Source organism: Podarcis liolepis (assembly GCF_965112155.1).
Source record: "Podarcis liolepis genome assembly, chromosome: 4".
In the NCBI taxonomy this organism is placed as follows: domain Eukaryota; kingdom Metazoa; phylum Chordata; class Lepidosauria; order Squamata; family Lacertidae; genus Podarcis; species Podarcis liolepis.
The window spans coordinates 32,775,790-32,801,223 of NC_139558.1; the positions used below are offsets into that span (position 1 = coordinate 32,775,790).

At 41.6% G+C, this 25,434-nt stretch overlaps 2 protein-coding genes across 9 annotated transcripts in view; one reads left to right on the forward strand and one right to left on the reverse strand.

Moving 5' to 3' along the window:
• Positions 1-25,434, forward strand: part of AFF3 (ALF transcription elongation factor 3) — a 233,086-nt gene that overhangs the window by 178,068 nt on the left and 29,584 nt on the right. For 7 of the 8 annotated variants that reach the window (XM_083501640.1, XM_083501638.1, XM_083501639.1 and 4 more), the window contains one exon: positions 5,778-5,818. In XM_083501640.1, the coding sequence (XP_083357766.1) occupies positions 5,778-5,818 (41 nt within the window). The remainder of the gene's footprint in view (positions 1-5,777; positions 5,819-25,434) is intronic. The other variant, XM_083501637.1, reaches the window with a different exon arrangement.
• On the reverse strand, positions 3,054-8,829 carry LOC310706259 (uncharacterized protein). The gene is made up of 4 exons (XM_083501774.1): positions 8,774-8,829; positions 4,100-4,326; positions 3,552-3,679; positions 3,054-3,223 (listed from the first exon to the last, which is right to left on the reverse strand). Exons 1-4 carry the CDS (start codon positions 8,788-8,790, stop codon positions 3,197-3,199), a joined length of 399 nt encoding a protein of 132 aa, XP_083357900.1. The 5' UTR covers positions 8,791-8,829; the 3' UTR covers positions 3,054-3,196.

A 25,434-nucleotide genomic window follows, 5' to 3' on the forward strand; every position in this document is an offset into this window, starting at 1 on the left:
GAATACCATCATTTTTATAATGAACTAAGTTGATCATACATACACTTCAAACACCAATGACACCTTCTCCTCCCATTTGTCATTTTTCCATTCAGGGCCATCTTTTCTTAAACTTACTCTCTCTCCCCCCCCTTTTTTTTAATGCCTAGCTTTTGAAACACTTGTCTTCCACACTCGCTGACTAAGCAGAGGCTGTTTCATTCTGCCCTTGCTTTTATTGTGTGTCAATCATTTATATCATAAGCCAGATTCTGTAATATAGAACGTACTGGAGAGATGCTCATTGTGTCCATTACCATAGTTGTGGCCAAGTTACAGCAGTACTGTAGCCTGTTTACTACCCAGCAAGTACAAGAAATAAGCTGCATTGATTGTTCTTCCCGACTATGAATTATCCCAGCCTATAATTAGGGTCCAGTCCATTTTCTCCTCTACATCAATAACTGGTGGACACCTCTCCCATCATATAGTTCTTCTTTATTGTTAAAAAGGAGTTAGTAAAGTTGTTAAATTGTAACATAGGTTTAAATGCCTGCAGATTCAAAGCTTAATGCAGCATATAGTATCTGGCCTCAGTATTAGCATTTTTCAAATTTCTCTGAGCATTGTAAGGCACAGGTCATCTCTTCCTCAGCTTCCTTTCATCTTGTTTCGTGCATTGCTGTACTCTAATTACATTGGAGTTGCTCACTTTTCACTCCCAATTACAATGGAGGCATTCAGTTTCCCCTTTGATTTCCTTTCACCAACAGATTGCAACTCATGGCAGTTTGGGGGTAGTTTGTTTTACCGACGCTGAAACCTAAATATTTGCTGATTATTTCCCCAACCTCTGACTTGTTGCAATAAAAGCTGGAGATAGAAGATGCAATCTGAAGAGAATGAGAACCACAAAATTATTACTGCTGTTAGAATACTTGTGTTGTCTCATGGACTTGAAGTACAGCTGGAACTTTTCCAGAGTGATTAATAGGCTGAGGGGAAATCAATCGACCTAGTGCTGAATGAATCTATATCCACTAATGGAGGGCTGGGGGAAGAGATGGACAAAATCCTGTATCTTACAATTTATGGCAACTGAGGTATCGAAGCTGAGCAATTCACCTGAAATACTTTGCTCTGTATTCCGGACCATCACTGGTCCCCCCCTTGCTTCTATCACAGCAGTATTGTTAAAATCCACTTGAGCAGAATCTCAACCCTTCTTTGTGTACAGTAGCAAGTTTCCTGAAATAACTGTATTGATTTCAAATAAAGATAAGGAGCTATAAACACAGCTTCAGGGGAACAGTTTTAGGTCAAATACCTGGGCTCAACATTCCTTATTTGCAACACACACACACACACACACACACACACGGTGTTCCCTGAATTTCTGGTTCTCATCTGTGAGCATTGTTGCTTATGTAGCTAAAAAAGCATCACCTGCCCACAACAGGGGAGACAGGAGAAGACCCCAAGGTTTGCAAGAGTGCAAAAAGCCCGGGGGCGGGTGGATAGGAACTAAGCCAGAATGATAAACCAATGGGGACTTAATGTGCTTAGTGGCCCTGGAATGCTGTGCTGACTGACTCTGCGGGTGGCGGAAACAGAAAATCAGGTGCAAAGGGAAATGGGATGGAATATAATGAAGGAGCAAATGGCAGACTAAATGAAACAGTCAAACAGGAGTACACCATGTTGTTGCAGCTCCCGCTTGCTAGAATATACAGTGGTACCTTGGGTTAAGTACTTAATTCGTTCCGGAGGTCTGTTCTTAACCTGAAACTGTTCTTAACCTGAAGCACCACTTTACCTAATGGGGCCGCCGCGCCACCAGAGCACGATTTCTGTTCTCATCCTGAAGCAAAGTTCTTAACCCAAGGTACTATTTCTGGGTTAGCGGAGTCTGTAACCTGAAGCGTATGTAACCCAAGGTACCACTGTCATGTGTGCAAGGGTGCCATTGCCGTTCTGGTTTTTGGACAACGCAGTGTTGCCCTTTGTTTTTAAAAGCCACGAAGGAGATATAGATTGTGCTGTGGTAGCTACAGCAGCAACCAATACTTAGCAAATTGGAACTTGGGAAGTGACCTTATACATCCAGCTCAGTAGTGTCTGTATGCTGACTAGCGGCAGCTTTCTGGGGTTCCAGCCCTACCTGGAAATGCTGGAACCTTCTCCATGCAAACCTGGTGCTCTACCACTGAGCTATGGCCCTTCCACAAACCCAGTCTGACTCTGTCTCCAGAGAGACAGGAGAGCATCCCCATCCTCCTGTTTTTTAATAGAAACGCCACCATGGTATTTTGTAGCCTGTAGAAAAAATATATTTCCCAGCTTGTTTTCACATACCTTTCCTGCAGATATTGGGGAACCTAAAGATTGGGGGTCAAATGCAGCCCACCTGGTACCTCTATCTGTCCCTGAAGAACACTGAGCAGACCATTTTTTCTCTGCAAGCCACACTCCTCATTAAGCCTTCTCTGTGGACCCCTCTAGTGGTTTTATCTGTCTGGAGTGTATCGTTGAAGTGGATGGAGGATGGAGAGTGGTGTGTGTCTCATCACAACCACCAGAAGTATTCAGGTCCTGGAAGGATGTTCATGAGGGAATGTGGCTTTCAGGCTGAAAAATGTTTGCTGTAGGTCTTTGATTTTTTTAAAAAAAATAGTTGTCCACCAACAAATTGTCAAAACAGAAATAGTCAATATGAAATTTCTAGAAGTGGCATTAGCACCGTTTAAATAAATAAAACATCAACACACAGCAAGAAGTTGACAAATAAACTAATATTGTCTGACAAGGGTGATTATGGTAAAACAGATGTTTGTGTAACATTTAGAGGGGCCAAAATATTTTCAAAAGCTGCTAATTACCTGGCACAGAGGAGGGAAGTGCATCAGTTATACTTTAATAAGCAATCAGCTTGTAACTTAAAAATGAATCTACACTGAGCATAATTTTCAGGGATTAGGTGACTCACTTGTCACATCTGAGCCCCACAGCCGACAGAGCAGCTCAGGCAACGAAGGGGGAAGAGTTGTGCACCACAACACACTTTCTGCAGGGATGTTTTCTTACACTTCTGTTTTTCGGTTTAAAATGTATTTTCAATGCATGCAGCAAGTACATATTACAAATGATAGGAACTCATAGTACACACATTACCAAAGTGAAAAACTCGAGTCGACTTGAGTTCTGGAGTGTATGTTTTTCAGTGTTGCATCTTTGTACCAAAAACCTGTGCAAGTTAAAAAGAATTAGTATAGCAACATGGAAGAAAATGAGTTGGCAGGAGATTACTTTTCTATGCAGCCTAATTTTTATTTCGTTGTCCCCGAGAGGGGGCAATGACAATAAAGATATTATTATTATTATTATTATTATTAGATAATTGTCTTTGATAATTTTCTGTCAAATTAGTTGCGCTGCCATAGGCTGTGTGCACGGGGTCCTTAAAATAGTCTTACTCAGTGACACTGGACTTTGTTGTATTTGGGCGGAGTCAGGAGTTATCTGTGGCTGTTCTGCTCTTGTTTTGGAGAGGTAATATATTATTGTCTACCTACCTTCCTGAATGGTATGTCATCTGAGCTTTCCATGATCATGACATAGTCTGAAGCAGTTTTTCCAGGTTCTTCACTTCTGGCATCTTGCCCATGTGAGAGATTCATCTGCTTTCTTCCTTGCGTGAGCTCTGGTTTTTTAAAAGGAGCACACAAGGTAGAGTTAAGGGCACGCTATTTTTACACCTTTCAACATATAGTTATATCACCTGTTGGTTATCATCATACATACGTATGTGATAATCTTCCAGTTAATTTCAAAGATTACTCCAGGATAATGGAATTTGAACAAGAACAAAAAACTTGTAGCTGACACAAGCTTGTAGAGATTCAAACAGACATTCTGAGAGTACATAATTTCTTAATTTCACTATCAGATCTCGGGGGGGGGGAGGCATCTTTACTAGGGTCATAGAGTTAATTGTTACTTATGAGCAAATAAATACAAAGAAGAAGAGGAGATGTGGCAGGTCTGCTTATCAAATTTGGGAAACCTGTTCTATTTGGACCCATTTCAGGTCTCTTAGTTAAATGGTTCTGAAAAGACCTACCAATATCAGCTTGTTGTTGATGCTGATGCTGATGAAAGAGGCAGATGTACCTCCCCAGGAAGGGCATTCCACAAACTGGGAACCACCACTGAGAAGACCCTGTTATGTCCCAACAGTGGCACCAGTTTGAAAAATCATGGAATAAAGTGTTAGAATTAATGAAATAATTGCAGGGTGGGTCATGCAGCATGTCACTCACGGCAAGCAGGAAAGATGAATAAGTCCCACTGAAAAACAAAGAACCATTACTTTCGATTGTAACCAGGATTTCTCTCTACAAAAATAAGGTTTCTGACTTGCTAAAGTCCTCTCACATGGAGATAGTGGGACATGCAAGGTACAATTATGAATTAACAATATGCAGAACCATCGTTTCGTGCTGTGAATGAAATTGTACCTAAGTAGACCATCAACAAAGTCTTGCACCAGAGAGACCCATATTCAAACTTCTTCTCAGCCTTAAAACTCAGCTTGGTCAGGATAAAATGGGAGGGGGATAACCATATGTGCCACCTCGTGCTTCTTGAATGTAATAAAATATAGTCCAGTAAGCACACAAGTTATGTGGGGGCTACATTCCATGGATCGCACCTAAAACAAAAAACGTGTATAGTCAAAACACTTTGGGTGCAATGGCAGGTGGGATTGCCAAAGTCTTTTTTTCCTGGATGCCCGCCCCCTTGCCATTCCCCCCACCCACAAATAAAAAACTAAATTGCCAAGCATGTAAAACTGAATGCACACAAGCTTACTGTACATAAATATAGCAAGGGGCTACTCTATTTATAAAGATGTTACACAACTTTGGGTGTAAAGTAATAACCATTGATTTAATGGTACTGTTGTTTGTACGAACTCTTTATTCCAAAGAGTGTTGGCAGAAATCCAGAATGTATGAGATTAAAGCCAAGGCCAAGATTGTAGCCAAGACGATCGTAATATTAGGTATATTCAGTTAGTCACTGAAAACGAAGCCATCCATGTCAGTACTTTCCATGAGACTTATGTCAGCAAATGGACAATAACGGAATTGGAAGCTAGTTTGCTGATAAAAACGGAGCGTCCTGTTAAATTCGTAAGGCTGTGATTTTTTTCCTCCACAATTTAACGTACTAGCAAGATCTGGATTTCACCACCACCACCTTCAACAGGCAATGACTGAGAGGTAAATCATCAATGGAACATTCATCTGCTTTTGCAGCACAGTCAGAACTTGCCAACAGTGTATCACAACGATGTCTTAGAAAGCCTGCAGAAGTTCTTGCATAGTTTGCTAAACGTACAATTCTGTAACTAACAACAGATGATTCCAGAGACCCAAATATGTGCTGTCTGTTTTGCAGAAGAATGGAAGGGGACTAATGGTAAATGAGATGGTGGGAAAGGATGGAATTATTTCCTGCAAGGTTTTTGGTTTTTTTAAAGTCATTTGAATAGAATCGTATGGATGGAAAGATCTGTGCTTTAACCATTTTGGGGGCTTTATAGCGTACTTAACAAAGTGTTATTACATCTTGTAGATCAGAAATATCCATATTACTGCTACTTGTTAATACTTTAAAATTTGGACACGTGATAGGAATGTGTGTGACGTGTGTTTTTTTTTTTTTGAAGTGTTGATTGAGCTCCTGTTTTAAAAGTCAGAATATAAAATAAACATCTCTGCCCTTCCTTCCAGCAGGCAGCACAGAGATCTGCTCTCCGGGTTCTATCCGACAGGTACATTTTGTCATTTTTATGAACTATAAATTGCTTTATGAAACGCTGAGCCCTATTTATTGTGGCATATAACTCATAATCGGATTTTGTCCCCAAAGTATCTCTGAACTGGGATGCTAAACATTTTTGCATGCTTGGATTTGTCATGCATGCGTGGAGTTTATTGCTGCTGGGGGGGGAAATCATAGTCTTACTGTATTTCATATGGAGTATGCAGAATCCCTTGTTGTGGCATGAAATGAGAGATATGAAACTGCATGAATGATGCAGTAAATTCTGAGCTTTAACATTTTTTAAGACGTATCTAGGCTCATTTCTCAGCGATAAGTACACCATTTATTTCAAGATGTTCTCCTTTTCCCTTTTCCTTTTTCCCCCCTTTCCCTTTTCCTGGGGGATTTTTTCTAGATTTGATGCCCTTATAAAACAATGTCTATTATTTACATTGGTCTGAGGTTTTTCTTCTCTCTCTCTCTCTTTAATTTATTGGCAGTTCTTCACACTTGCATAGGCAATAATACTTACGTTAACTAATTACTCAGACTTTACTTGTGCAAAACATCTACTGAAATATATGAAATGTTCTGTCATTTTCCTGAGAAAGGAAGGTATATAGGAATGAGGTTATAAGCCACGCAGTGTAACTTTACCTTAAAGAACTTTTAATGAAAATAGATTGCTTAGAAGTGCAAAGGCTGCCTTTTAACACAGTCTTGATTTTATGTAAGTTTTAGGGAAGAAGGAATGTTGTTTTTGGAAGGTACATTTTACAGCACCTCTTTTTAAAAACAAAACAAAAACAGCCTACTAGATTTATATTTACCCACAAATGAGATACTGTGTCATGCAGGCTGACACAAAGCAAATTCTTCCATGCCTTCTTGGCAGGCATCTCAGCCCTTCTGGCCCAGACTCCCCCGCCTCCCTGAGAATAAGCAGTAATTGACTTTGTAAGGCAGCTCAGTCAACTGCTTCTCCAGAGCAGAACCTGCCACTTAGGATGAATTATACGTTGTGCATGGGTGAATAACATTTCTTTATGGTCTGAGGCTGAGACCATCAAAACTATCCCACCTCCACTGACAAGCCCTGTTCTGTTTAAAGTGTGTGTGTGTGTGTGAAAGAGAGAGAGAGAGTGTTGAAACAGCAGGAAAAATAACTTGTCTTTGCAAACTTATCAAAAGATTGAATGCTTCAAGCTGTGTTAGCCAATCTTGCAAAAGGAAAATGGTGCTGGGAGACAAAGGAACACAAACATTTGTGATAAATATATGTGATGTAGAACAGGAAGAAAAGACACCATCATACCTCAGACCTGAATGTATGGAAGGCAAGTTCCATTTGCTCTCCGGTTCTGTATATTCTCCAATAGAATCAGAAGCACAAAATTATCTAAAAGTTCTTCATTCACCACCATCTAGAAAAACCAAACATCTGCTGCTGGGTGGGGACACCAGAAGGATCTGTAGTACGGTGCCATCAGTAAACACAATCCAGATAAGAGGTTTTTCATGGGAGTAGCCCAATTAATCTAGGAGGAAGTGGGCTGCCTGTTCTTAACACACTCTAAAGCAGAGTTGAGGGACCTCAGATCTGGAGGCTAAAGGCAGCCCTCTTGGTATCTCTGCCTGAGCCTTGAGACTTTCTCCAGGCCATGCCCTGTCCTTAGCCACATCCTCTCCTCCCAAGCCACACGCCTCAATCACCCTTATTTTGCATCTCTTTGAGTAGCTCCTCCTGGAATGCGTCCTTAGATTCAGATTATGCCGCTTGCTGGATGGATGGTTGTGTGAACATAGAAACCAGGAAACATTTACATTGGTTCCACCACCCATGTTTGCCTCTGGTCACACCCAATAGTGGGTCAGTGCCCAGAAGGAAACGAGGCCCCTGGGTTGAAAAGTTTCCCCACTACTGCTCCATGAAGTTGCCAAGACTAAAGGTCCCTACCTCGTATGTCTATGTCTCCTCCTCTCCAGGGCTTTCCCCAAGCAATTGGAGACTGCGCCTGCATGCAGCCAATCTCTCCTCTGCCCTTTTCATGCCTTTCCTGGTTCTGGGAGACAAGGGGGAGAGGATCTTGCAGCAACAGGGGAGGAGACACCTGTTATTCTTCACTAGCCTCTTGACCTCCCTCCTCCCACTCAGCAGCTTCAGCTTCTCGATTTCTCTCTGCCACAGACTGTCCCAGCTCACTAAGCCCTTTTGCCCCTTCAGCTTCTGGCATCTCCTCATCCACACATTAGGCATAGCATGGAAAGCCTGCATAGCTAGATCCCCAGGGCCTGGAACCCTGTACAATCTGCATGTGTTGGCTTTCTCCCTAAATAGTTCCTTGTGTGGATGGTGGGGCTGGGGGAAGCTGTGTTTTGTCAGTGGTGGGGCTAGCAGCAAAGCCCTGCTGCCCCTTCAATTGTGTGGACCCCCTTTGCATGTGTCATGTATGAAGAAGGCTTGCATTTCTAAAGATTCAACAGGAGCTCAGAACACCAGTACTTTGAATTGTTTACTACTGTGGGCTCTTACAAGTTTGCTGTCATATGAAGATTTAATTATTATGCTCTCTCATCTTTTGCCTGTTTATTTCCCTTGGTTCAGGGAAACCCAGGTAGGCAGTCCAGAACTCATATATGTGAACCAGAGGAGGCTGTTGGCACCCAGGAATGACCTCTCAGTATTTTAGTGAGACGACAGACATAGCATCTCCTGGTGTGTAAAATATGCAAAGTACCATGGGGAGGAAGAGGGTAGATGTGTGTGGAATATGAATTGCCTCAGCATATGATTAACCTCACTGGCTATGTAGTAAATAGAAGATAACTGTGATCAAAAATGAATTTGTGCAATTTATCAAGCTGAGGAACTGTGCATTTTGCAGTGAGGCAGGAAGTCAATTCCAAAATCTAGGGCAAATAGAGCAATAGGAAATTGCAGGGACTAAGAAGTTAATCATACCTTTTGACTGCTTTCATCGTTTTTGAAAGACAGAGTCAGTAGAGTCTTCACAGGAATGCTTCGCAGCAACTGATCAGAAAATAATTCTTTCAGCGAGTCCTTAAATACCATTTGTGATCACTCAGAACTCAATAGACTTTCTCACTTTAATGCCATTCGATAAGTATGATTTTTTAAAAAAATGTGTATGAATTATAAATGAGTAGACCTCAAAAATATTTACAAGAAAACCAAACATTTGGTGTGTAGAATCTAGAAGCCCTAAATTATTATTTGATGAAATAAATTGTATATAGAACAATATTAGAAAGATCATCTTAGAAACCACTGTATGCCTTTGACCCTTTGAAATTTGTTGAAGTTACTCATACTCTATAAATAACAAAACGATATAAAAATTAATACCCTGATACTATACATTTAAGCTAATGTGCATTCATGTTAGGTCAGAGCAGTAACATGTTCTGTAGTGGTTGTTGTTGGTACCTTAAGTGTAAAGCTTTAACCTAGCGCAGCAAGTATTGGAAACAAGCTATAAACGCATTGTCAAACAGTTGCTGTGAATGCCTGACTCATGTGCAGGGGAAACCATCTGGTTTGTTAATGAAGAAAAATATTTCTGTTTTATTGTTTGTTTTTGACACTTGAATATTGCATTGCCTTTGGGCGGTGAGAAAGCAATAAGACACAAATTATTTTCAACTTTTGTAATGGCTCCAAGTAGCTGTAACTCCATCTGTTGATGAGGGCAGCTCTTCCATTAGATTGGAGGAACTATCACCACAAGGAACAAAGAACAAAGATGGAAGAGGAGGGATGTATTACAAATTGTGCATCGCATGCTGTTGCCTTTCAGATCTGAACCAGCTTGTGTCCTGCAGAAAGTGGCGTCATATGCTGATGTCTCTGATGTTGCCAATGTCATGTGAATTCTGACAGCCTTTGATAGAGTTCTTCATCAAGTGATTGCATTAGTTCCTCACACATTCACGTCTCCAGCATCATGTCAGCTGGATCTAAGTCCCTGGATAAGCTCCATTTCACTTCAGAACTGAGAAAATTTGAAACTATTCCAGTGTTAAAATTAACATGTGGAAAGTGGGTCCTACAGATTTGTAGCCCTGCATCTTTTTGGAATGGCACCACTAAAATTAGAACTTCGTGAATGAGGCATCCAAATTTGCTTGTGATGGGGTAACTAATATGATTTTTAAAATAAAATAAAATAAAATAAAATAAGGAAGTGCCTTTAAGGCTGCAAGAAGCAGATTCCTTTCAGTATAAAGGAACCAGGGTTTTTTTAAAGCCAGAACTCTTCAGAACTCAGGTGGGCGCCATTACCATTATAAGACAACGAAGGAGGTGTTCATGGTGAATTCCGGCACCTCTTTTTCTAGAAAAATAGCACTGAGAGGGGCTGTACTTTGAGATGGATAACTATATTTTCAGTTGGTGTCTGTTTTGTGTATAATTATTTGAAAGTCTGTCCCATATTTTTTGTCATTAGTCTGCACGTTTTAAAAAAACATAAACACAAATCTTCATATTATTTTTAAAACTTGCATTTTACCCAAAAATACAGATGTCATGCACATTTTGATACTTCTTTTGAGCCAACAACTGTATTACAAAATTGTGTACATTTTGTCCCAAAGTACACAGGTTACATGAATTTTAATATTTTGCACATCGTTTTTGAGCCAAGAAATTGTGAAACCTGGGGGATAACAATTCCCGTCTGTCTGGGAAGTGTGAATGAGGCTGGTTTGCTTCAAAATGTGGACTGACTGAATCCTTGAACATCCTTAACTACAATCGGATATTAATCTAGGTTTCAATTGGGGACAGAGCTAGTCCTGCCATTGCAGCAAGTCATCATTTATTTACTGCTCTTAGACCCCACCCTTCCTCCAACTGAATCCCAGAGCTGATAGCAACGGTCTTAAAACACGATACAAATATCATAAAGCAGTAATTGAGATTATCATCAAAACAGGAACAGCCTTTAAAACGCCAGTGCTGTGAACAAAAGCCTGGCAAAATAAGTTCATTTTAAGTTTATGCCTGAGCATCAGCAGTGTGAGAGACAACCAGATTCAGAAAGGAGTTCCATGGCTGGAGAGCCACCACCATAAAGTCTCTGCCTTATATTGCCCCTCTATGGGTTCACCCATTGATGGCACCACAAGCAGGGCACCTCCTTGCAAATCTTAAATCAAGGGCCAGATGATATCAGGGGAGGTGTTCCTTCAAGTACTTGTGTCCCAGGCCATATAGGACCTTGTACATCAGTTCCAACACCTTTGAATTAGGCAGTACTATACAATCCCAACTTGCTGCCCCGTGTAACCAGTCAGCAGTGCTCTGCATTAGGGCTGTCCCATGTAGAAAGGCAATCCATCTTAATGGGACTACACCCTTTCAGGAGAAATTAGATGCAGCACATCCAAACTTCACAGGGAGTGATCCATCCATGTTAATGGGGTAATAATACCCACCACCACCAGTTCACAACCCATCCACTTTGTTCTAACTTCAGAAGAAAGTATTTGCTCATGTTTGTGTCGGTAGACATTTTAAAAGTATTATTTTGAAATGTCCTGCAGCGGCATGCAATAAATGTTTATCTTATTGAATTGTGCCCAGAAAACAATAGGAAGTCAGGTGCTGGAGCATTGTTGCAATGTGCCCCCCCCCCCAATAACTTATTCTGCCTCTTCAACGCAGCTATACCAATTTCTATATTATTTTATATGAAGGAAAAATCTCTATAGGCTCTAGAGCCTTCAGATATTGGGATTTGTCTTGTTGAGAAGCATTTCCCCTGTTCCATTGGGAAGTCCTTTTAGGGACATCTATATATGGTGGTTTAAGTGCGGGTCCGTCAATAGTCTTTACTAGATCACAATTGTTTTCCTGAAAGTTACAGCTAACCCGTTTGTTTTAAATGTGGCAATGCAAAATTACTCACATCAGATAGGATGTTTTGTAGTTGTATTTCTGGTGTTATTTAAACATTACCCATGCATTATTCAGCATGGTTTTCATTTTTCATGCTTTTGTGGAAAGAAACAATTGAACTTTGAAGAGGTTGGGTTTTACTGCGCGAATTACTTTGTTTCCTACACCAGAATGCTTTTCATCTCTGTGGAAGTATTTAATTTTCCTATTCATGCAAACATATGTGCACCAACGTGGGATTCATAAATTATACTTCCTCCTTGTTGACTGGTACAATAAGCCTTAATTTTTTTAAAATAAATGAACAGATAGTCTGTCAAAATATTTATTGTAAACAATCCTGGAGGATTGTTATCAGGAACGTCATCAAGAGATGCAAATTGAATCAGACACTTCCTGGTTGTCATTAACAAATATTTCCTTTTGCCAGGACAGGGGGTGATATGCAGTTGGGGGAGGAAGAATTAGTTCCCCCTCAAGAAGTGGGATGGCTCTTCTATATAGCTGCATAAAGGGTTATTTCTTGAATTTCCATGTAATCCTGCCCTTTATTTATTCTGCTGCCTACTCTTTTAAACGCACAATAGGGGGAGTAGGAGGAACTGTGATGTTTATTACAGCTGCCTTAATGGTGCTGCCTTTTACAATCCCCATGGTGAATCTTATTTCCAAGGCTTCCTTTTCCACTTTCCTTCATTTCCAAATGTTTTGCTCCTTTGGCTGTTTTTCAGATTTTCTTAAGGTAAGTGCTTTCCTCTTCTTCCACCACCACCTCCTCCTCCTCCACTCCTACCCTGATTTTCTCTCCAACATAATGCACTCGTAATCTGTTCCGCAGAATGCTTCTCATGCAACCTTGAAACCCTACGAACTCTTAGGTCTTATAGACACAAAAAGTCCAGCTTTAAACAAATAAACTAGCCTATTTCATGCTGTTTAGCTCTCTGGAACAAGTCGGCCTACTATTGAAAGGTTAATGTGCCCTGCATGGCTAGCGCACTCTGACCTATTCTTCCCCACACATATCTTTATAAGTGGCTCTGTGAATACGGAGCACAATGTAGCCAAAGATGAGCACTATTTATTTTCATTTATTTCATTAAGCACATCAAGGGCAGACTTTGGTCATTCAAATTGCAGTGACACCCTGTGGGAAGCCAAAATTCGGCACCCCACCTCTCACCTTCTGTTCTGCTCAATTCACTATGTCATAGTTGCAATGCCCCCTAGGCTCAGCGCCCAGTGTGGCAAAACCAGTCACGCTGCCCTAAATCTGCCTCTGAGAACAGGTTTAATGGTGCAATCCTATGCATGTATAAAGTAAGTCTCATTAGCATTGCAGACTAAATCAATGGAACTTAATACAGTCGCACCTTGGTTTCCGAACAGCTTAGTTCCCAAACGTTTTGGCTCCCGAATGTCGCAAACCTGGAAGTGACTGTTCAGGTTTGTGAACTATTTTTGGAAGCCGGACATCCGATGGGGCTTCCGCAGCTTCTGATTGGCTGCAGGAGCTTCCTGCAGCCAATCAGAAGCCACAGTTTGGTTTTCAAATGTTTTGGAAGTCGAACGGACTTCTGGAACGGATTCTGTTCGACTTCCAAGATACGACTGTAGTGCTCAGTTTTCCTTGAATCATGCCTTGGTATATATCTTACTACTTGCTTGAGCCAGCCATAGCATTATCTGGTTTTCCTCTACAGAGCTGAAAATTTATTCTGTTTCTTGATCTGCAAAATATTCTCCACCGGGTGGTTAATGTATATCCAGATTCTAAAATAGCTATACTGCTCAGTTTGCAGTGCAGTGTCTGTGTAGTCTAGATAAGAGTAGGCAATTAGCCTTGCGAATCATTTCAGATTACGGTATTATTACAGATTTTCAGAGGCAGCTTCATATTCAAAGTAAAAATGTGCCACCATCACCTATAGATTGAAGAGACCTTTACTTGTAATGAGGAATAGGCAGATCAATCTATTTCTGGCCATTATCAGTTTTGTATGTGTTCACTTCTATCTTGTGTTCACATTAATCTGTTTAAAAAACAAACAAAAACTCCCTACAAAAAAAATTGTATTTAGGTGCATTTTAATTTATATTTATATGCACATTTTAGCTCAATATGCATATGCCTAAATGTATTTTGTCCTAAAATACGTATTTTGTCATGGATTCTGGTATGTTTTTTGAGCCAAGAACTATACCACAAATCCGAGGAATAATTACATTCTAATCCGTACTTTAGTTTGGAAGGCTTGGATCAAGTCAGTTCACATTGGTATTCACAGGAGCCAAATTTCTCAAGCATCCCTACTTGTAACCAGTCATCATGCATATACAGTGGTACCTCGGGTTAAGTACTTAATTTGTTCCGGAGGTCCGTTCTTAACCTGAAACCGTTCTTAACCTGAAGCACCACTTTAGCTAATGGGGCCTCCAGCTGCCGCCGCACCTCCAGAGCACGATTTCTGTTCTCATCCTGAAGCAAAGTTCTTAACCCGAGGTACTATTTCTGGGTTAGCGGAGTCTGTAACCTGAAGTGTCTGTAACCTGAAGCATCTGTAACCTGAAGCGTATGTAACCCAAGGTACCACTGTAATTCATATAGCTAATCAGAAAGCCATCTAAGCCATAAAATTTAATGCACGTTGAAAGCCATAGTATCCAGCCATACTATCAACCCCAACTCCTTCTACTTCATTAAATAAGGGGTGGAAGTGTCTGTGAATTTCAATGCCCCGTTTCTTATTTTTCCAATCTTAGTTCCCCACGTTTGGCAGCAATTATTAGGAGAATTTCTCCTAATAAGCACTTTTTTTATATGCAGTGTTTACTAATGCACTCAAAAAAAGTTTGCTCTGTTTAGATAAATTGGGCTGCAGATCTGTTGAACTTGGCTTTCTAACTCACCTGCTTCAACATCCAAGCAGCCCAACTGATTTGTGGGCCATCCAAGCGGGCACTCGCCTATTTCTTTTTCTGACACTACCCCAATGGTTCCTAATCGGCTGTCAGACACCACTGTGGCAAGCCTCATTTCCTCCTGGCTCATCTGCATGACAAAGCTAACAAGTTGCAGCATATCCATAGCTGTCAAGCGTCCCTTATTTGGCGGGACAGTCCCTTATCCCAGCACCATGTCCCGCTGCTGTCCCTTACTGATGATGTCCCTTAAATAAGCTACTGAAGGTAATGGGGCCCTTTCTATGTCCAGCTGTGCTTTGTCAACAACACACTGTTGCTGTTTTTTGTGTTGAATATATGCTATATGGTAATTTATGGACCTAACAGGTATCTAAAGCCATTTGCACGCAACAAAATATGAATTTATCAAAGTAATTGCTGATCCCTTATTTTAGCTGCTGATCCCTTATTTTCGAGGCTGCTGGTCCCTTATTTTCAAATCTGTAAGTTGACAGCTATGAGCATATCATTCCTGAACATGGGAATGTGCAGGCCTTGCCGAAATACCAGATTCTCTCTCTCTTTCTTTCTTTCTTTCTTTCTTTCTTTCTTTCTAGAATTGGCAAGTCTAGCAACAAAATGCTATGACTCTTAGGAGGAAAAAGAAGTAAATCTCCTTAGGAAAACGTAGCAGTCCTATCCAGAACTTTCTGTGTTATGAACTGACACGTTGTGATTTATGCCCTTGGAGGTTTCATGCTAAGGAAACAATATATTTCAATAATGTGAAACCTTCTCTTACCTGCTAGTGATGAGAATTCCTGCTCTGCTTCCTGTGCCTCATTTGACAAGGCCAAAGAGAGCTTTAAAAAAAGGGGGGGGGGGACTTTTATAGCTGCCAGTGATCAATGGCATGGCAACATCCAGCATTAACAAATGCCAGTTGAAATTCTGCTCATCTCTAAATCATGGATTTACCGGTTCAATAAATATGCCATTTAAAGTCCCCCTTTTATAGTAATGATATTTCATTGTATTAATAATTCACAACAATTAATAGGATGGGTTGTGTAGTGACTTTTATGATGCAATTGCAATTAGAGGAATGCCCACCATAGTTCAGAATTATTTTAATTATTATGGATAATTAGTCAGCTTTAATTTTTGCATTTGTGGGCCTCTTATGGCTTCTCAAATTGCTCCTTTGCTATCACCTCTTGGTAATTGTTCCTAACAGAGGGAGAATTAGACTAAGCAGGAGTAAGTAATGCATGTTCCTGTGTGAGAATGGCTCATCTTTAATTATCTGCAGTTGGAAGGCTTAGGTTCTAATTCATGAGCAGCACCGCTAAGAAAGGCTGCACGGGGTCATTAGTTTGTTATGAAATTTCATACCTGATTTCAGGGGGGTAAATTTTTGGTTCAATGTAGAAGTGAAGGTGGCGGATCTTTGGGTCTCAAAATTCAGCTGCACCCTCTGTGACGCCAAAATTTGGCCTCCCCTCCATTCTAAATACAGTGGTACCTCAGTTTTCAAATGTACAGTGGTACCTCAGGTTAAGTACTTAATTTGTTCCGGAGGTCCATACTTAACCTGACACTGTTCTTAACCTGAAGCACCACTTTAGCTAATGGGACCTCCTGCTGCCGCCGCGCTGCCGGAACACAATTTCTGTTCTCATCCTGAAGCAAAGTTCTTAACCCGAGGTAATATTTCTGGGTTAGCGGAGTCTGTAACCTGAAGCGTATGTAACCTGAAGCGTATGTAACCTGAGGTACCACTGTATACACACACACACACACACACACACACATAGAGTGGTACCTCGGGTTACATACACGTCCCCCTGCGCCCCCCCCGAAAAAAGCACTGTCTATGTGTGTTTGTGTGTACGTGTAAAACCATTCCCACATAAAAATACATTGAAGGATGGGGATAAATTCACACTTGAGAGTACAGAGGGAAGTTAAAATGTGTTGGTGGTTAGCCTAGCTCCATTAAATTATCCTGAGTGTGTGCCCTGAGTCTTTATGCAGTACGCATATAATGATCTTCCCAAAATAGCAATTGTAGCTCTCACATTACATCTGGAGATGCAGATATAATTTATGGGAATGCACCTGTGTCTTTAAAGCGGAAAGTGAGAAGTAGCCTTAGGCATGCTGTCTTCAGCGGCTTCTGAGTAATTAGAAGATAATTATTGGATATGACATCTTTTACTTTGTTATTTTTGTCCAGGTTTTCTTTTAAAAGAAATTGGCACATTTATATTTTAAGTAGCTTCGAACCAATGCTGTCACAACATCAAACTATATTAGAACATGTGAATTGTCAAAGCGATCTTTTCAGAACTTCATCAGCAAACACCATGGTTTATTAGCATGCTTTCCCTGCATGCCCCCCCCCCCGTATTACTAGCTATGCAAGATGCAAATGAAGTATCACACATGGCTTATTCTGAACATCACACTGTAATTAAGTTTGCAGATGGCCGAAAAATAAACAGTGCTTATTCATATAAGACCAATATTGGAAGAGACTTCAAGAGACTGCAAATAATTTCAAATGGATTGGAAGTTTATCCAGAGTTTCTCTAGTGCTAGTATTACTTAACATATGGGCCCTAGATTTCCCTCACAAGGAACCTCCCTAGAGCCCATGTTGCCAGGATTGATACGGGTAGTTATGTCAGGTTCTTACAAGTTAATCACCCACACACAGCCCCTACCTAGGGCTTCATTTGTCCCCCATATCAAATGTGTCCTGGTTTTCGTGTGCCAGTTCATTAGTCACAAATGGGAAATGTGATGGATGCAGTGTTTGTTTGTTTGCTTGCTTGCTTGCTTCCTTGCTTTTTAAAAGGTGCTGAGTCTCAAGCGTGTCTGAAAATCATATTGCCTTCTTTCAAAGGCTATACCGTAGTAACAAGAGGTGTGTGGAGTAATGCAAAACAGGACTAAGAGCTCCTTAATCTTAAACATTTGTGAAGAAGAGAGAACTTCAACAAGTCGCGTTTCCCCCCGCCCCCAGCCCTAGTATGGCAAATTTTGTCTGTCAAAATTCTCTTTTCTATACAACTCCTAAAGGTACATGAGCTATATTCTCATTTGCATCTGGCTAGGCTAGTGAGGAAGGGGCAGGTAGTGGCTGGTGACAGTAGTGACTGGAGAGCAGAGTGGTGCTGCTTTACCTGCCTTTCCAATGCTAACATCACTGCCGATAACCCAAGACGGTGAGGGACAATGTTATGTACTGAAGTTCTCACCCTGGGCCAGCAGGGGGATACTGTAGATAGTTTTCACTCAGGTCCACATATGCAAATAAGGGATTGAAAGTGATGTTCAGTGATTGGATAGTTACAGAAAATGGTTACTGTTGCGTTCTAGTGGAGCTCTATATAAGCAGGCTGGCTGAACCCTTCAGTTCAGTTCTGTTCTGGCCTGTGAATAAACAAGAGCTGTTTGAAGAATCGCTGTGTCGTCTGATATGTTCACCCACAACTTAACAGGCAAGGCAGCAGAAAGGTCAGTGCGATGTGTCTGCAGTGGCAGGAGTGTCAGATTAACTCCACTGCTGCACATGCACCATAGCCACGTTCCCCACTACCTTGCTCTTCCCCCCTTTCAGTTACCAACAGCAAGCTCCACATTGGCTAAGCCAAGTAAGTAATACCACCCCAGCCCATTCTGCCCTGCTGACCACTACTGGCTAGGAATCTATGATTATTTCAAATCTTCCTGAGGTGAGCATGATGCAGTTTTTGCCCCAAGAAACTACTGATTGTGGTGTTTTTCAAAAAGCACTATTATATTGCTGTTTGCCAGTTGTCATACTGAACCTAGGATGAGAACAACAAATGTGTCAACATAATGTGTCAGCGTAAGTGCATTTAAAGCATGCTTTCCTTCAAAAAATCCTGAGAACTGTAGTTGACTCCCCACAGAGCTACAGTTGCTAGCATGCTCAGCAAACTATAGTTCCCAGGACTCATTGGGAGGGGAGTCATGTGGTTCAAATGTGCTTTATATGCATAGTGTGTACACAACCTTACAACACTGAACACAGTTTGACTTATTTGAGGAATATGCTGTGGGCTGGGCTGTTAAATTTGCAAGGCCTTCAGTCTTGCACACACACACACACACACACACACACACACACACACACCCCTTGGAAGAAATGTCCAGTTCACCACTATTAAGATGTTTCTTTTCCTATTTGAAATCCACTTCCTGTGGAAAGAAATTTACTTTTCCAGGCCGATCCGATAAAGAGTTAACTTGCACAGAGCGGGCAGTCTAGCTGCTCAAACTCAGCTGATGCAAGGTCAACGGCAAACACAACCAAGAAAGTCAGAGTTGCTTTATTTTTCTTGTGAGCAGGTCAAATAAAACACTGCTGATGTTCCATTTATCTGGTGTGACAAGCAAACACTTGGCAGCCATTGCAAGCGCACACTGGAATCTGGCACCAGTCTCCTGGCCCAGCTGTCAGCCTGCTGACTAATCACTTCATCCTGAAGTTAATGCAGCTCTAGGTTTTTAACACTCTTTCATCTCACATACCCAGGCGCTCAGTCCTTGGAGAGAGCTATTTACTCTGGTAATGCAGTTATTAATTATAATTTCTCCCCCCCCCCCTTCGTTTTTGGCAGTAGGCTACTTGCATTAATTCTTTTCTTCAGCGTTTCTCTAATGTTTACAATCGTCATTGCAGGTGGGGAGTTATTTTGACACTGCTTCTTCAACTTATCAGCAAGCTGTAATGGAAAGCTCCAAAAAAAATATTAGATTGGATTTCCTTGGCTTTGTGTGTGTGTGTGTGAGAGAGAGAGAGAGAGCTTGTTAAGGTTTTATTTTTAGCATTCTGCTCAGGGATTTAATTAATTAATTAATTATTTTAGCTAGCATAATATTGTAGCAATTAGACTCTTAAGCACCGTGCAGCATGCACCTGGTTTTTGTTTAGAAGGCTAATTTGCCTTAGGTTTGCATTATCGGGTGGTTCTTGCAGTTCTGTCAGCATAAATAGCATCTTTCTCCCAAGGACAGAGTTTAACATGTAGGTGTAGCCTGCAAACTCTCTTCTTTTTTTTGGCAACAGTCGCTTCAATTGTTGTGCTCGTAAAGGTGGCACTGTAAATACACTATTATTGGGGGAAATGTTATAGCAGAACGATGCCATGTAGCCCAGTCTTAAATATTTTCTGGTGTCAGACCCTTTTCCCACCCACCACCCACTTCTACTGAGATCGACCGCGTAGGAATTGGAGAATAAACCTTTTCTGTTGGATCTTCTTCTGTGTATCTGAAGAAGTGTGCATGCACACGAAAGCTCATACCAAGAACTAACTTAGTTGGTCTTTAAGGTGCTACTGGAAGAATTTTTTTTATTTTGACTATGGCAGACCAACACGGCTACCTATCTGTAACTTTTCTGTTGGAACATCCCAGTTGTGAAATGTCCTCTCTGTGCCTCTGTATACCCAATGCCTACAATTCTTGTTTTTATTATTAATTCAATTATTACCCTGCCCTTCCTCCCAAAGGAGCCCAGGGTGGTCATACTACCTACAGAAGTAACACAGCATAATTTAAACATTTACAAAAAACTAAAGCAACTAAAAGTACATTGTTGGTATATATAGAGCAGTTTCCAAGCTCATGGCTTTCTGGTGCCAAACATTCCAGTTTCTTGTATTTTTATCCACCCCATGCTTTTGGCGATGTATGGCTGCTGTTTATGGACACTTCTGTTAGTATTTTATCCAGATTCTTTGCTTTCCATGGCTCTGGTTTGAAATGTGGTTTATTTGATTATGTATTTTACATTTTTATTTAAAAAGATTGCAAGGCACCACAGACATTTTATGGAGAGGCAGGGTATAAATGAAATTTCCAGAGCTCTCACTCATCAGGGCTCCCATTTTTCGTATAATTTCCAATTCCAGTAAGGTTGAAAAATATTCTTGTTTCCTCAAGACTTCAGAAGGTGCCCAAGAAAATTGGCAGGAAACAAAAGTAATATTTAATTACCTGGTTCACTCTAGGACATTCGTTTTCGGGATAGTACCTCTAAATTCCACAAGAACCAGGGCTCTTTCACCCCTTTAATAGGAATTTTGACACATGGTGCTTCTCACAGTGCTGTGTGAGAGAAAAGTTTGCATGCTGAAATCCTGTTTTCTTCTTTTGCTCACCCCTGACTATTAAAGTTCAAGTGCATTTGTTCAAAGGAGCCTGGCAGGCCATGGAATGCATAATGTTTCAAAATCTAAATGACACTTTTAGTCGTCTGACTTTCAGTGAAAGCAATTGGGAAGTAAAGTAAGAGTTTTAAAATCTGATCATCACCACCACCATAAGATTCAGGTTTATCTGCCACACGGGCACAATCCTTTCTTGTCTTGGCACTAGGGATGGAGGAGAAATTTTAATTTTGTTCATGTTTCAATGAAAAAACTCCCTAATTCACGCAGTTCAGTCCAATGTGCAAAATGAAACATGATCACCGTTCAAATTTTGCACTCGTCCAACTTTTGTGAAGCAGTTCTCTGACTGAACATTGTGAACCAAACCTGTATTATGTTAGGGGAAAGTCCATGGAAGAATATTTATATTAGTCAAAACTGCATACAAACATGTGCATATTGGGAGAAATTCACACTAAAAACGCTGGTGTGTTTTTGTTAAGGATTTATTTATTTATTTAAAACTCCCAAAATTGTTGCATAAATGCGGAGTGCTGGATTTAGGACTGGAACAATGAGAAACTGAGGGAAACCAAAATCATCCCTCCTTTGAACTTATGATCAAATGAGGGCCAGGAAATGGAACTGCAAAGAATTGTGAGGACGCATGGAGAGAAATTAAAACCATGCTGTTGGGTACTTTGGGGCAGTTATTCCTCCCATCGGATACATTATGCCATAAGTAAACTATAAGGTCAGTGAAGCACTCCTTTCTGATTTGGGTAATGACTTTGTTTTTGTCCAATCTGCAGAGGGATGTCATTTAAGTTCTTAGTTCTGAGTGGGGTGAAAGGGACTTGTCACCTTCTGTGACAGGTATGGGAGATAATGTGGGAGTTATGGTTTGGTGAACAGGGGTCAGCAAACTTTTTCAGCAGGGGGCCGGTCCACTGTTCCTTCCTCAGACCTTGTGGGGGGCCGGACTATATGGCCGGACTATATTTTGAAAAAGAAGAAGAATGAATTCCTATGCCCCACAAATAACCCAGAGATGCATTTATATAAAAGCACACATTCTATTCATGTAAAAACACCAGGCGGACCCCACAAATAACCCAGAGATGCATTTTAAATAAAAGGACACATTCTACTCATGTAAAAACATGCTGATTCCCGGACCATCTGTGGGCCGGATTTAGAAGGCGATTGGGCCGGATTCGGCCCCTGGGCCTTAGTCTGCCTACCCATGATCTAGAACATGCATGCCTTCATGGTTGTGGGACTCAGTGGCACAGTTAAGGAGCACCTTTGGGGCCTACATCTGACTGGAGTTGTTGAGCTCCAGAAAGGGATGGAGCATGAATGCCTCCCCAGTCACCTGAGAGGGTGGGGCATCATCATCATTTATTATTTATACCCCGCCATCTGGCTGGGTTTCCCCAGCCACTCTGGGAAGCTCCCAACAGAATATTAATAAAAATAATAAAGCGATAAAACATCAAACGTTAAAAACGTCCCTAAACAGGGCTGCGTTCAGATGTCTTCTAAAAGTCAGATAGTTGTTTATTTCCTTGACATCTGATGGGAGGGCGTTCCACGGGGTGGGTGCCACTACTGAGAAGGCCCTCTGCCTGGTTCCCTGTAACCTCACATCTCGCAGTGAGGGAACCAGCAGAAGACCCTCGGGCAGAACGGTAGCGGGTAGAGGATGGGCTACTCCTGGTAAATGGCAGCGTTAGCTCACCCACAGTTTTTGTTATTAATTAGATCTCACACCTTGTTCCCCTATACAGATTGGAATGTTTAAATAAATGTGGCCCAGTTCACCCAACCATCTTCATCTTGCCTTATTTCCCTGTGTGGCAAGGGCACTGGTTTCCAGGGCCTAAGACACTATGTTTTCCCCATTCCACCCCACCCCAGCCGGTCTTTTTTTTTTTTTTTTTGGAAGGGGCCAGTCCCCCTTCATGTTCAGAGCCCCCTTCCCCAACAACATCAGGACATCATGCAGCTATGCGCCAGGCCCCTCAATGCTCTGGAGAAAGTGGCGCCTCCGCTGTGTGGTCACAAGGTGCAAATGAACTAGAAAATAAGCAAAAAAAAAAAAAAAAAAAGTGTAACACAGTTTGTGAGGGAAAATAAAGCTCCTTTATCCACTGGGAAATTAGATGAAATGCATGAATAGTCTGTGTTAGTTTTCTTAAATTGGATGTAGGGATGCTAAAAGATGGATCTCATTGGGCAAGAGGAATTTGGCTGTCAAAAGGTCAGTGCCATTTTGTGTAACTGACACTGAGGCAGAATATGACAGCATCGCTTAATAAGCCCTCTGTATCTGATTCCAGTGAGAACTCGGCTGCATTCAGTTTTGAGGGGTCCTCCTATCAGAAAAATATGAGCCAATTGTATGCTTAGAAAAGGGCAATAAATATTAACCACAGCCAAAAGATATTGACTTTGGAGAAAAGACATGAAGATCTGGACATGTATAGTTAGGCTTGAGCGATAACAAGAAAGGCAGCGATCGAAAGTACATTTTCTCCCAAGCTCTTTGAAATAAATGAGACAGGTAAATGTGTTTAGGATTGGTGTGTTAAGAGTCATAGCACTTTTAAGATTTGAAAGGTTTCAGTGCTAGCCAGGCAAAGATTTAGGATTGTGGGATAACTGTGTATGGAAATAGACTAAAGATAATAAATTATGTGAAGGTACTGGTGCTAAGCATGAGGGGCATCGCCTGCCAATGATATGTTTTAAACTATTGAGCATTTTCCCCTGGATAAGGTAGGGAGAATGTATTTTTGTCTGAGTAATTTGAAAGCAGTACAGATTATGTGCTAGACTGTGTAAAAGACTCTTCAACTGCACAGGAAATCAATCAAAAAACTTAAGTGGTCACTTCCTTTCAGACACTCAGGACGATAGCAGTGCATTGAAATATTAAGTCATTGATCATATACACTTTCAAAACATAAAGTTCAAGTAATTTGACTGAGGAAGAATTAATCATGAACTGTAATTAAATGTACAGTATATCCAAGCACTTACAGAGCTATAATGTTGTCATTGGCGGATTATAACTAAATACTTGTGACTAATGAAATCACATTGATTTAATGAATTTGAAAGGGAGGGAATCTAAATCTGCAATCCTAGATGCTTGGAAGGTGAGCGACTTTTCATTCTGTTTGTGAAAGAGCTCTGCTATGCAGCTTGGGGCAATACCCTCAGGGCCACCCCCACTGTGCCCTGCCCCCACCTGCTTTTCCTTGCTACCACCAGGTGCTTGCTGCCTCCTCCTGCTTTCCCACCACTGCAACCTCGCATCCCTCCACAGCCATGCTTCCCCGCTGCTGCAGCCCACCCACAGCCTTATTGCCATGCCAATACCACAGCCAACCTGCTGTTGCTCCACATCTGAATCCTGAGAAGTTGGAGTTGCTGTGGGTTGGTGGTTCCTTGGTCCTGGAATGACCTGTTCTGGAGAGGGTTGCACTTCCCCGAAGGAGCATAGCCTGGGTGTTCTCATTGATTCCACCTTATTGGAAGCATGAGTGGCTGCAGTGTGGCATTCCTCTTCTGCCAGGCATTCTGAATCTTCCTCTTCTGCCAGGCGTTCTGAATCTTCAGTACAGTGGTACCTCAGGTTACAGACGGATCAGGTTACAGACGCTTCATGTTATAAGAAGAAGAAGAGTTTGGATTTGATATCCCGCTTTATCACTACCCTAAGGAGTCTCAAAGCGCCTAACATTCTCCTTTCCCTTCCTCCCCCACAACAAACACTCTGTGAGGTGAGTGGGGCTGAGAGACTTCAAAGAAGTGTGACTAGCCCAAGGTCACCCAGCAGCTGCATGTGGAGCGGCGGGGAAGCGAACCCGGTTCACCAGATTACAAGTCCACCGCTCTTAAACACTATACCACACTGACAGACTCCGCTAACCCAGAAATAGTACCTCAGGTTAAGAACTTTGCTTCAGAATGAGAACAGAAATGGCACTGCCACGGCGCAGCAGAAGCGGGAGGCCCCATTAGCTAAAGTGGTACCTCAGGTTAAGAACAGTTTCAGGTTAAGAACGGACCTCCAGAACGAATTAAGTTTGTAACCCGAGGTACCACTGTTCTGGCTTATTTACTGAGAGGGACCAAAGGAGGGATTTTGTATACAGAATTGAACCATGAATTTCAGGTGCCTTGTTTTTGTGTCGTTTTGTATGTTGCGACCTGCCCTGTGATCATTTTGTGATGAAGTTCAGAAACCTTAGCTGGCGCAGTATTCAACAGCCAGGTAGCTTTGAGCATCTAACACCAATCTTGGTCCAACTGCCTTAGCTGCCAGTTAGTTTCTGGGCCCAATTCAAAGTGCTGGTTTTGACCTATAAAGCCTTAAATGGCTCGGGACTGCAGTTCCTCAGAGACCACCTATCCTCACATGAGCCAGCCCGGACCTGGTGATCTTCATCTGAGGCCCTTATTCATGTGCAATCTCCAGAGGGTGGCAACATGAGAAGTGGCCTTTTCTGCAGTGGCTCCCTGTTTGTGGAATGTTCTCCCCTGGGAAGTTCTCCTGGCCCCCTGTTGCATATCTGTAGGTTCCAGACAAAA